Source organism: Mytilus galloprovincialis, chromosome 3 (genome assembly GCF_965363235.1).
Source record: "Mytilus galloprovincialis chromosome 3, xbMytGall1.hap1.1, whole genome shotgun sequence".
Taxonomy (NCBI): domain Eukaryota; kingdom Metazoa; phylum Mollusca; class Bivalvia; order Mytilida; family Mytilidae; genus Mytilus; species Mytilus galloprovincialis.
In genome coordinates, this window is record NC_134840.1 from 110,357,418 (window position 1) to 110,371,477 (window position 14,060).

The window sequence follows — 14,060 nt, forward strand, 5'->3', positions numbered from 1 at the left end:
AAACTATAACTAACAAAAAAAAAAACCACAAAAAAAACGCAAAAAAATCATGATACGTCCAGTCTCTCTCACCAGTTCATGGTATGATGAGAGATATATAAAAACATACATGAACAGGATGATAAATGGCAATTGAATTACCCTGCCCAATCCATACTGTGCTTTTCTGCTTTGTCTGGATTTCAGTAGCATGATTAGCCATTTGCAAAAGAGGGGGTTGGGATGTGGGGGATGGGCGGTGGGAGTTCCAACCATATGTCCCAATAAAAAACCATTTAATTCAAGGGGAGGGTGGGTTTTTTTTTCTAAAAAAAATATTCTGATCCTTAAGAACATGACCAAACCAGATGCTCCGCAGGGCGTAGCTTTATACGACCGCAGAGGTTGAACCCTGAACGGTTAGGGCAAGTATGGACACAACATTCAAGCTGGATTCAGCTCTAAATTTGGATTGTGATTAAATAGTTGACACAGCATAGGTTTCTGACACAGAATGAATGTGTTCTAATGAACTTAAAATTTTTGTTTCTCTTAGAGCAATTCACTATGCTGTTGAATATTAATCCTCTCAAAAAAATGTTTGAAGAAATTTTCTTTTTTATTTATGAAATTTCAATTGAGAAAAATTGAACCCAATTTTTTTAATCACATCCCCCTTTCCCTTATTCCAAAACTAATCTCAATTAAAATTTCTAATGGAGTTTGCAACAATAACTACTCATTTAAATACATCATAAAATATTAAGATGTAAAAAAACTGCTTGTTATCACTGAATGGTAAAGATTATTTTAATTTATCAGTTGGTAGTAAAAAGGGAATATACATTGTATATTGTATATAACAAAGATTTAAGTTGATTCTGGACAAAGAAAGATAACTCCAATTAAAAAAAATCTTGCTATTGCACAATATTTTGCAATTAGATATTTCTTGCTTACTATTCTGGACAAAGAAAGATAACTCTAATTAAAAAAAAATTTGATATTTCACAATATTGTGCAATTAGATATTTCTTGCCATTGCGCAATACTGTGCAATTGAAAAGACTTGCTATTGCACAATACTTAATATAATAATTTTAGATCCTGATTTGGACCAACTTGAAAACTGGGCCCATAATAAAAAATCTAAGTACATTTTTGGATTCAGCATATCAAAGAACTTCAAGATTTCAATTTTTGTTAAAATCAGACTAAGTTTAATTTTGGACCCTTTGGACTTTAGTGTAGACCAATTTGAAAACAGGACCAAAAATGAAGAATCTACATACACAGTTAGATTTGGTATATCAAAGAACCCCATTTATTCAATTTTTGATGAAATCAAACTAAGTTTAATTTTGGACCCTTTGGACCTTAATGTAGACCAATTTGAAAACGGGACCAAAAGTTAAGAATCTACATACACAGTCATGACAGTTAGATTCAGCACATCAAAGAACCCCAATTATTCAATTTTGATGAAATCAAACAAAAGTTTAATTTTGGACCCTTTGGGCCCCTTATTATGTTGGGACCAAAACTCCCAAAATCAAACCCAACCTTTCTTTTATGGTCATAAACCTTGTGTTTAAATTTCATAGATTTCTATTTACTTATACTAACGTTATGGTGCGAAAACCAAGAAAAATGCTTATTTGGGTCCCTTTTTGGCCCCTAATTCCTAAACTGTTGGGACCTAAACTCCCAAAATCAATACCAACCTTCCTTTTGTAGTCATTAACATTGTGTTTAAATTTCATTGATTTCTATTTACTTAAACTAATGTTATTGTGCGAAAACCAAGAATAATGCTTATTTGGGCCCTTTTTTGGCCCCTAATTCCTAAACTGTTGAGACCAAAACTCCCAAAATCAATCCCAACCGTTCTTTTGTGGTCATAAACCTTGTGTCAAAATTTCATAGATTTCTATTAACTTAAACTAAAGTTATAGTGCGAAAACCAAGAAAATGCTTATTTGGGCCCTTTTTGGCCCCTAATTCCTAAAATGTTGGGACCAAAACTCCCAAAATCAATACCAACCTTCCTTTTGTGGTCATAAACCTTGTGTTAAAATTTCATAGATTTCCATTCACTTTTACTAAAGTTAGAGTGCGAAAACTAAAAGTATTCGGACGACGGACGACGACGACGACGACGACGACGACGACGCAGACGCCAACGTGATAGCAATATACGACGAAAATTTTTTCAAAATTTGCGGTCGTATAAAAAACAATTCTGAATCTAGCTTTTTCCCATACCTTATAGTGTTGAATATCGAAAAAAAAAATTGATTGATACCCTAGAAAAACTAAATAAAATTAATCCTGCTCTGTGCAGAAAAAACTATGACTCCCCTTGAAATTAAATGGTTGCTCCCTTAATGAAATACATACATTGGCATTGATCCCTGACTCTCCTGTGTAAACATCCACTTTGTAGAGACGCTCATACAATGTTGTGTCAACTTCCACTTCTTCTTTCTTCTTTAGTGTTGGCATAGGAGCAATATATTTTATCCTTGTTTTCCCTGTTGATGGTCTCTTTGGTACCTGTAATTTCAATAAGATTTGTGAAAAGTATAATATATATATCTCAATCCTACATGGTGGCCTAAGCAAATGATTGTCTCAAACTCCTAACTTTGGTAACATTGGTGCACCTTTTTTCCATGAATATGATGTATGGAAATTCTTAATGTGGAATAAGTTTTATAGAAGATTAAACTCAGGATTTACCCATTGAAACTATGTCTTTTTCAATGCACAATAATATACACCAAAGCAATCCAATTAAAATTAAATCTCCGCACTCGCTCATTTTTTATACTTGGTCGCTGTGTTGACACTAAAGTTATATATCTGCTAAAAGATTATATTGATTGAGGGTTGATAAGGTGTGAAATATATTGAACAAGTGAAACTGCGAGCTACTGCTCACTGATGATACCCCCGCCGCAAGTGGATAATATTAATAGTGTAAAAATATGCAAGTGTTCGGTAAACAGGAAGTTGTCGAGTGATGAATCTGAAAACGCATCACACTGTACAGCTGACTTATATCAAGCCTGAAACCAAATTTCAGAAATCCTGGTAGTGTAGTTCCTGAGAAAAATGTGACGAAAAATATTCATGGGATGGACGGACTGATGGAAGGACAGACAGAGATAAAACAGTATACCCCCCTTTTTTTCATAGTAGGGGTATAAAAAGTCTTATCACATACATGTTCACTTTACTATATAAACATGTGTCCCTCCCGTAACGTAGATGTTTTTAAAACATGCGACATGATGTTAAACAGATTAGAGGTTTGATAAAGGTTTTGCAACTGTGACTGACTGAGACAGTATGATTGCCATTTAATGTATTACACATTCAATTTACTTGTACATACTACTAAGGATATAACTATTTTAGTGTATTGTAAATTCAAAAAATTATTGTGTGCATTTATTATTGTGATTTTGTCATTCTAGACTAAAATGATGCAATTTTAATTTTTGCGATATTGAAAAAAATCATTTTTAATTAATAAAAAAAAAATTCAAAATGCAGGTTTAAATTATAGCCATTATAACCCTTTCGCATTATTCACAATAATAAAAACATCACAATAATTTCCAAATTTCCAGTATTACATCATTCATGACTATGGTTTAAGTCAGAGTGAGATACAAAATATCAAGTTACCTTCTGTAGATGCATGTGTCTTTTATGTTCTTCCATAGTTGTACAAAGATAACAAAATTTATTTGGAGGTAGTGCTGCAAATATAAGAATTAAACATCTTTTAATAATTTAATTTTGGATGCAACGCGTCTTCTGATTGGCTGACTTGGTTTTGTTTATCAGCCCATAGACACAATTTTGTCATGTGACCGTGACTTCATCAAAGTTTTTTCATGATTTTCTCCGGTTTAAAATGGATTTAAGAATTAAATTAGAAGAAATGACTGTAATATTTTTTTCTGCCTATTTGAAATAACATAAAAAAGGTGGTGCACACTGTTAAATAACCTGCTACACGCGTTATTCAGTGTGCACCACATTTTTTATGTCATTTCTTCATAGACAGAAAAAATATTACGGTCATTCCTTAAATAAGTTCTGCTATTTTTATTTTATCATATCCATATACTTACTTACCTATGGATTTCTTTGATTTTTTTTTGTTTCTCTGGATTGCTGTCATATTGAGGTACGTGCATACCCATATTAAGATCTTCTTTTATTCTTTAATATTTAAATGAAACAAAAGTGTATCATTTGATAAATGCAAATTGTTATTTTATAATGCTTTCCATTTAAATGCAACATTCCAGCTTCAGTTGATTTACATGATTATATGTAGTTACTAGATTTTTTGTAGTTTTTTTCTCTGTCTTCCCTCTTTTCACACATATAGGCTTTCCATCATCCCTTATATTTATCAAACCTAGTTTTTGGTATCCACTTACAAAATCACAATTACCCAAGAAAATTTTGTGTTTTCTTTTGTTCCACATACTTTTCACCTATTTATTTGCATGAATAAATTATATTACATGCATGGAATAAGATTTTAACAGTTGTTTTTAAATTTGGTATATGTTTCCAGACAGAATTTTCATATACTTTGCCGAAATAAAGATTTACTATGCTCTTTTCAAAAATATAATAAAAAGGATGGGTCATTGTGCTATTTTTCAAGCTTGTTGAAAATTGCCTAAATTAATTTTCTAAGGAGAATCATATTGTTTACTGCAATAGTACAATCCAAGATGGCGGTATATCATGAATCTACCTTAAACAGAATTGCAGTATGGAATTTTTTCTTTGTTTAATATACTTACAGATATTTATCGGCATGAAATGACATCTTCTGAAGGTGTAATACCACCAAATCATGGTACATGTACGTCACATCCGGTTGTATACGAAAATAGGTCGAAAAAAAATATTCCCTTGAATTTGACAGTTGTAGGTAATTAATCCTACATTTTATTGAAGTAAAAGATTTCTGTGTCATAAACATATGTCTTGGGTATTTCAAAGCACCTTTATTTTTTTATTTGGGATTTCTATAGAATATTTTGTAATCTTGAGGTTACATGGTGACTAAACCTTGTACACAGATAAAATAAGGGGAGATATTTCATTGGTTAACTTCCAGTGATGATTATTTTCTTATATGCAATGAAATGTTATGTGAATTTTTCTATAGTACTGGACAGGATAAAACTTTACTCATGCCAAGTATTTTTACAGATAAATCTACAGATTTTTTTGAAAAGTGCAAATTTAACAAAGACTAATAGGGGAAAATCAATGGTGGTATTACACCGGAAACAATATTTATCATAGTTCAAGAGGATGGTTGGATTCAAGCATACTAAACCGCATGTGGCTATGTTCCAGACCGTATGAGTATTTGGACCGTACGCGTACGGTCTGGACCGTATGCGTACTTTTTCAAAATACTCACTATTTATCATAGTTTAAGAGGATGGTTGGATTCAAGCATACTAAACCGCATGTGGCTATGTTCCAGACCATATGAGTATTTGGACCGTACGCGTACGGTCCGGACCGTATACGTATACGTACGGTCCAAATACTCATATGGTCTGGAACAGCTATAATATTAGTTTGAACTTACGAGTTTCTGAATATGAAGACAATGATTCATTATCATTCATTGGTGTTGCAATGTTTTTAATTGTTTCTGTATCTGTAAACATCACATTGGCATCTTTCCATCTTCCTTTAAAGTCAACACTTCCTGTTAAACAAAATTTAGACATTTTATTGAGTTAAGCCTTCCAATTGATATTTTATCATGTGTTTGTCTATGTTGTGATGTTATACTATCGTTTCAGAAAAGGGAGAAGGTTTGGTACCATAAAACGTTGAATCCCACTGCAAATGTTTGCACCTGTCCTCTGTCCTAAGTCAGGAATCTGATGTACAGTAGTTGTCGTTTGTTTATGTTATTTATAAATGTTTCTAGTTTCTTGTTTTTTTAATATAGCTTAGACTGTTGGTTTTCTCGTTTGAATGGTTTTACACAAGTAATTTTGGGGCCCTTTACAACTTGTTGTTCGGTGTGAGCCAAGGATCCATGTTGAAGGCTGTACATTGACCAATAATAGTTCTACTTTTATAAATTGTTATTTAGATGTAGAGTTGTCTCATTGGCACTCGCATCGATCATACCATATCTATTTATATCTATTTATAGAAATATGAGTGAACATTATCTGCTAGGTTCCTCCGTCTTTATACCTACCTTTTATCTTATGTTATCAAGAACACTGCACATATATTTTAAATGTACCTGAAATGATTTTTTGTTTATGTCTCCTTTTCAATTCTTATCTGATTGATTGATTGATTGTTGGTTGCTTAACGTCCAGTGGCAAATATTTCATGCATATTCAGGACGAGAACAAGTTCACAATAAATACAATAGGTAGGTTGATACAATAAAGGCCATCTGGGATGATGGTCGGGGAAATTTGGACTGCCACTAGAAAATGAGGATATATTGGATAGGGACCGAAATTTTGCCTTACAACAGGCCACCTACGGACCCCTCAAAGAGTTGTTGCAAGGGTTCTTAACGTGCAAAGAGCGTGGCACTCTCTTTACACGAGGTATCGGATTTAACGTCCCCCTTCTGACCGGACGTGACTACGAACTTGATACATCCCGCACAGCCAAACGGACGCCCCACTTCGGCAAGCGTTTTACTCCCGGTCGGGAGAAGACCAAGTGACCATATTTCTATACCCCAGTCACCCTTGGGGGGAATTCTTATCTGACAGAGCTCTTCAGCTCAATTACATGTAAGTGTACAACATGATGCTATAAAGGCTTTAAAGGCCTATACATATATAATATATACTTGCTCATGTTTTTGTTAGAAAATCTGAATATATTAAATTATTTTGGGGTTTGATAAAGGATAACATGTACATGTGCAGTCAAAATAGAAAACTTAGGGTCCCATTTTCAGAATACACCTCATCTGTATTTTTCTCATCATGCTCATAAAGCCAATGCATAACCTCAGTACAGAGATAACAACAATAACTATTTACAATATATATCAATATACAAAACAAGGAGAGAGTTAATACTTGACATCACAAAGGTTCACTTAAAATTTTGAAGTCCCAAAAGAAATATTTGAGGTGATTGTTGTATGATACTAAAGTTCAAGAGGCATAGATTCTTCGCACTCACGCCATTTTCGCATTTTGCAAAAATTAATTATTGTGGCGATTCATCTCATCATTTGCTAAAGAATTTGGCGAAAGAAACACATAACAATTTAATGTCATCCATGCATCTTGTTTATTTATTTTGTTTCAGGTTTCTCAAACTTTACCAGACAATACTCTGAATTCACCTTGAACTTGTTCAGATTTTGACAGAAAATCAATAATCAGCTGATTGCATTTTATAGCTGTAGGCAATAAAGGAATAATTAATAAAGGTGTTGATTTTACTGTTAGACAAAATGATATGGTTAAATGGCATCTGCACATGTCAAATAAAGGATGTATTAACCTCTTTGTGACACATGTGTTTGAAGCCAACTTTTGACGTTTATATCCTCTCCTTCTTGTATTGACGATGGTGACCAGAAAAGAAAGGCACCCTTGTTATGATGAAAAATGTTTGAAAGCACGAAAAATTTCTGACTTTATCCTATGATTTTGATTTAGATAATTGATTTGAAAAGGTACTTTAACGTTGTTTTGGCGAAGCACATGTTTCAGGCATAATTTTACGCCTCAACTTAATCATTTATGATGGTCTGGAAAAGAAAACAGTCTTAAAAAAAATAATATATTCAACAGGTTGCAAACAATCATTCAAATGAGGGGTAACACTTCGATGTAATGACTATATACCTTTAATACTTACTAATTAGCGACAAGAAGCATCAAGAAACAACAAGAAAAATAATTTTAGTGACAAGAAACGACAAGAAGACTATTTAGTGACAAGAATTTTTTTGAATTTTTTTTTATTGCGAACCCTATCATAGTTTTCCATAGATTCACCTGCAAGTTACCTGTCCATTTAAACTTTTGTAAGTTCTATTGTCCCATTGAACAAATACAACAGGTATTGTTCTCTGTATAGTTTATTTGATGGGACCTTTAAATTTCTTCCAAGAGAAATCTATCACTCATTGATTAATTTACCGAGTAAAAAAAAATTCTTCCAAATAAATGAAAATACACTTGTAATTGTTCAATACACCCTGGTTGTTGTTTTTTTTATTCTTCATTCAAAACTGAGGTTTGGTCATGTTTTCATGAAAGGATGTCAATAGTGTATTTATTAGGACAGAAATCAATATAATAGATGCCCAAGGTGTATGAATGTGTGTTTTTTGTTTATTTTTCAAATTCTGTAAACCAACTTATTTTCACAAATAGTTATTCATCTCAACTTATTCCTTTTATGTTGATTTCTCAGCTATGTATCTGAATAGATTAATAATTTTTTTGCTATTTTTATGTAAGGGAAGACCAAATAGTAACATTTGTACAATGATTTATTTGTACTCTTATTTTATAAAATCACTGTTATTTTACTTTTGACCATACAAGAGCTGCAATATGTGATGCAGTTATAGATGGAATAACGCTTGAAAAATCTAAGAACATTTTTAAACACTGGATATATATAACTTACAAAAGTTTAAATGGACAGGTAACTTGCAGGTGAATGTATGGAAAACTATTATAGGGTTTGCAATAATATACGAGCAGAAATAAATTGATAATTTTTTTATCCTATTGATAGATGAAGAAATTAAATATTTGTGAGGAAGAAAGGGATTGTGCAGTTTATATAAACAAGACACTTGTTCCTTGTTTTATTGCTGCAATAACATCCAATTGACACCTTCAACTTTGTACACGTGTCAGATTATACAATTACACGCACCAGAATATACAATCATTGTAAATAGTGTAACCTGTTGAAAACTCAAGTTGAAGATTGTCATTAATTTCCTTTAATCTTCATTCAATATGCATAAACATGATAAATATCATTTAATGAGGCAATACACAAAATAAAATGATGAAAAATAATCACATTTTAATTTTCTTTTCCTTTTCTTTGTGTTTCACAATTTGTGTCTGTATTTTCTGCAAGTTTATAATTATATTTTGTACAAAATGTACAAAGAGAGTTTAAAAAAAAAAATTATAAGATAAATATATTACTGTTCTGAAACACAAGTAAAAGTAATATCATAATACGACAGGGTAAATTTAATACTTGCTGTTAAACATAATAAATGATAAAATATCATGTCTGACATGTAAATAATGCTTCAAATTTTTTTCTACCAATATTAACTTTCTTAATTTGTCACTAAAACTTATTTCTTTTGCATATTCTTTTACTGTGCTTATCCAGTAAGCTTTGGGGTATCACAATAGCAATGGCTCAAACAGTTTACCAAATTGAAGTTTGATTTCTTCTCCAACTAACTGATCAACTGGTAAAATATTTTAGTAGATTTAGCAGTTTATATATGTTACAATGTATGTATTATCATAAAATACAACTTACATTTCAATATTAAGGATGAACACGAATGGGGCCTGACTTTCGTTTTACACAAAAACCGTCTAAAATTTAACTAAAATGCTAGAATTGTGAAAATTTCAGTAATTTAGCACGACTTAATGGTGCTAGTAGCCAATATATGTGCATTGTTTTGTCAAAAATAGCCCATATTTATGTAGCAGAAGCATTTTACTGTCCAATAAACCATTAAAAGTTTACATTTTTACAATTTTGTAAAACTGCTATATTTTGGGGCCGAAAAGGGGTCTTACTGGACCTACTCCTTTAAACCTAGCCACAATTTCCAATAGGCTATCTTGATTGAAAACTGTATCCAATGACACTACCAGCCATATCTTTGCATCACATCAAAACACAGCCTTGTATGACAAAAGGTTGCAGTCTTGGTAATTGACTACTCCATAGGCTAATACATGCAAAACAGCTGATCTTTGAAAATAAAAAAATAAAAAATGCTACATAGAAAAAAAATTTCATGCTCATATCATGTATGTACTAATGTGAAATTGTGATTAAATCGGAAAAAAAAGGGGGTCATGCCACGAAGAATAAAAAGTTACGCAATCCTGAAGTCAAAACATTTTTTTTCTACTTTCTGTTTGCTATTTTTACTAGGCCGCACCACTTCCAGTAAACAATTGATATCCTTCCACTTTCCCTGGATTGATATCCCCAAAAGATGCAAGATTTTTTTTAAAGTCTATATATATGTTTCAATTCAGCATAAACCTATAATCAAACAGAAAAAAATTCAGAAAAAAATGCACTATTTTGTTTCCCTCCATGTTTTGACATGCACCAGAAACTGGAGTTGTAATACAAGACTGGTACCAAAACCCATATTGCAGAGGGGAATTTGTTTTGATGTGGGTGAATAAAATTAAAATTCTCATTATTCATGTTATTTCTGAATAGGAATATTAAATATTGTCATATGATAGTAAAATGCAACACTTTTTTCACGTTAAGAACTCTACATTTTCTATTTTTATTTATGGCTGTTCGGCAGGTGGAATTTTCTGTCCTTATCCAAAATACCTTATTTTCAATTGCAAGCGTCTGTCCTTTATTTGGGTCAATCCCCTACAGAACTATAAACCCATACGGATTATTACCAATTTGTTGTTGTCTAAAAAAAAAATGCATGACATATTTGTGACTGAAAGCAAACAAAAAACAATCAGTCAATAAACAAAAAATCTCTGCTTCCTATATACAACCCTTCCCAGCTGGTTTTTAGAAAATAAATTAATTCTAATGAACCATTAGTTATTTTCTTTGCAATATATTGTGATCTTGTCCACTTTTGTCAATGATAACGCTCTTCTACAAATTGCCTGAAATTCAACAGGCAATTTGTAGTATTTTGCTTCAAAATTTCAGTCATTTTACAAAATGACTAGGTAATTTTAGTCATTTTGTATAATGTCTGTCAACGTTAGGCATTTTTTTAATTTGACTGAATATTCAGTAATTTTATAAAATGCTTAATTTAGAAAATGCCTGTAAGTTAACATATACTTGTATATATGCCAATGGTCAAAACATTTGCCAAGAATTTAGTTAATATATTCCTGGACTTTTTAAAATGTATATCTTCTCTAATATTAAAAGTAAGTGGACCCCTACCCTCTTTTAGGAAAGTTGTTCCAAATATTATGAATTCCCCACCTCCCCCCTTTTTGAAGTAAGAAAAAAAAAGCAAAGTTTATTTTGAAAAGTAAACTTTCAGTGTTTATTCATAGTGCAGATAATTTTAAGAGAAAAATCATAGTCAATAATCATATACAGTAATGGTGCAAACACATTTCAACTTACCATTTTTTTAGGGGGATGAGGGGTGGGGGTTGGGGGAGAATGAAGGGATATTTGAATTGAAAAATATATTTATATATAATAAAATTGAGAAATGAAATGGGGAATGTGTCAAATCGACAACATATACAAATGTACATGTATATGTTACTTGGCGAAAAAAACCAATCAAATGGGGAAAATATACTGTTTTGGCAAAAGAGGTGGCGAAAAAAATAATTGACCCAGGGGAAACTCTGTTTTCGGGCCAAGTGTTGCGGTCTCACATATTCAAAAATAGTGATTTATTAAAAATCTATCAAACTACATTATAACCTTCATTAAAACTCATTGATGACTTTGGTCTTGTTTCTGTGTGCCAGTGCTTAATGCCATATTCAAAACAGGGATCTGTTTTCGACATTGTTGTTTGTAATCTTTCAATATTATCTGAAGTCTGATGACAGAGAGTTTGCAACCCAGTCCCGTAAAGCTGTGTATTTACTGGTCCAACCCAAGTATTCACAACATTGTCATTGTCCTCATAAAATCTAACTGTTGACCCTCTAAGTCTGTTCCGTCTGTGAAGTCTAAGTTGCTCTCGAACATCCATGATATTTGGCTTTAATCAAATCACTAAGTACAAATATTTGTAGTGGCCACCATGTTGTTTATATCATGTTACCACAGGAACTTTTGCCAAAAAACGTCGAACACCTGTATTGTCGTAAAAATGTCAAGACTCGCGAACAAACAAAAAAACTGGTGCCATCAATGATTATTACCTGATCAATTTTATGGTATCTTATAAGACACGTCAAGTCAAATTTGATTATTTAAAATACCTTCCAATATGGCGAAAGAATTTCGAATTAGGACAACTCGGTCCTATAAGATTTTGGACCAATTTATTGACAAACTTTTGAAAAAGGATAGACTAACCGTTATCACATTGATGTTGTGTCATATGCTGATCTATGATTGCTGGAATGCTTTATATTGTGTATCTACAATAGAAAATTCTATTTGCATGTTGCTTTATGCAGATTAAAAACATGATAAAGCACTTCCGTTTGTTAACAATTCAAGAACTCTATTTTTGTACATTTTTGTGCGCACTGCAATAAACTGGAACAATCTGGAAGACTCAGTAGTGTGCGCCACTACTACCGAGGAGTTTAAATCAGCACTCCTCAGCAAGCGCGACTAATTGTGCGCAGACCAACCCGTCACATAATAGCCGAAAGGAATCTGTGACGTACCCATCCTAATTTCATAAGTGGGAAATACAGATACAGATACAGAACGGCGGCTTGATCAGTTAGCACTGATATGTTCATAATAACTGTTTACAAATTTTAAACATTTTAAATACTAAGGCTTTTCTACCTCAGGAATAGGTAACCCTAGCTGTATTTGGCAAAACGTTAAGGATTGTTTGGTCCTCATTAATTTTTGTATGCGTCACTGATGAGTCTTTTGTAGACCATGTAGACGAAACGCGCGTCAGTCTGGCGCGAATAAAAATCAAAATTTCAATCCTGTTATCTATGATGAGTTAATTATCATGATTATTTATATGTTGTTACATGATTTGACGTCCCTGTGGTTTAATCCTGGTTTGCTTTGCACTTTTAATTATGCCACTGAATTATCAGTTTTTTCTATATATCAGTTAGGTATTTTTATAAAGGCACTGGCTACGGTTACATGGAAATGTAACAATAATAAAAATATTATTGTTACATTGGAGACTAATTGCCGGAATGCAAAGTTGGGTAAGGAACCGATTAATTACGAATGTAACAATAATTATTGAGGCTACGGTAATATGGAACGCCATGACTGCCTTATGTTAATGATCAGCATTATATGCCGTGCTCACACCATTATATTAAGTGCTCACAACATTATATTAAGTGCTCACACCATTATATGCAGTGCTCACACCATTATATTAAGTGCTCACAACATTATATTAAGTGCTCACAACATTATATGCAGTGCTCACACCATTATATTAAGTGCTCACAGCATTATATTAAGGGCTCACAACATTATATTAAGTGCTCACACCATTATATGAAGTGCTCACAACATTATACGTTTTTTGTTGTATGATGAGATTGTTGTATGATGAGATTGATGTATGATGAGATCATTCGGTAAACATCGTTTTTTTGCGGAAATTACCGAATCCATAATTTGTAAATTACGGTAATTCCCAGCAAACAAATAAACAGTTATTAAAGTTATTTAAGAATATAATTCGGACTACGCCGCATTTTTGCGCCTGTCCCAAGTCAGGAGCCTCTGGTCTTTGTTTTTCTTATATTATTATAATTTTAGTTTCTTGTGTACAATTGGAAATTAGTATGGCGTTCATTATCACTGAACTAAGATATATTTGTTTATGGGCCAGCTGAAGGACGCCTCCGGGTTCGGGAATTTCTCTTTACATTGAAGAACTGTTGGTGACCTTCTGCCGTTGTTTTTTCTATGGAGTCGGGTTGTGGTCTCTTTGATACATTCCCCATTTCCATTCTCGATTTTATGCTATACATAAAAGTCAAATTAGTTTCGACAATTTTCCATTTTTTCCCCCGTGAGTGATCCCTATCCACGAGAAAGAAGCCCCACAGAAACAATCAAGATCCGCCGTCAAAAGTAACTTTCCA

General features: G+C 32.6%; 1 protein-coding gene across 2 annotated transcripts in view; it reads right to left on the minus strand.

Moving 5' to 3' along the window:
• The window catches only part of LOC143069772 (uncharacterized), a 43,569-nt gene extending 31,492 nt beyond the window's left edge, over positions 1-12,077 (minus strand). Inside the window, exons 1-4 of one of the 2 annotated variants that reach the window (XM_076244546.1) lie at positions 11,719-12,077; positions 5,624-5,746; positions 3,676-3,749; positions 2,380-2,535 (exon numbers count right to left, since the gene is read on the minus strand). In XM_076244546.1, the coding sequence (XP_076100661.1) occupies positions 2,380-2,535; positions 3,676-3,749; positions 5,624-5,746; positions 11,719-11,995 (630 nt within the window). In that variant the 5' untranslated portion in view covers positions 11,996-12,077. The remainder of the gene's footprint in view (positions 1-2,379; positions 2,536-3,675; positions 3,750-5,623; positions 5,747-11,718) is intronic. The other variant, XM_076244547.1, reaches the window with a different exon arrangement.
• Between the last annotated feature and the right edge of the window lie 1,983 nt (positions 12,078-14,060).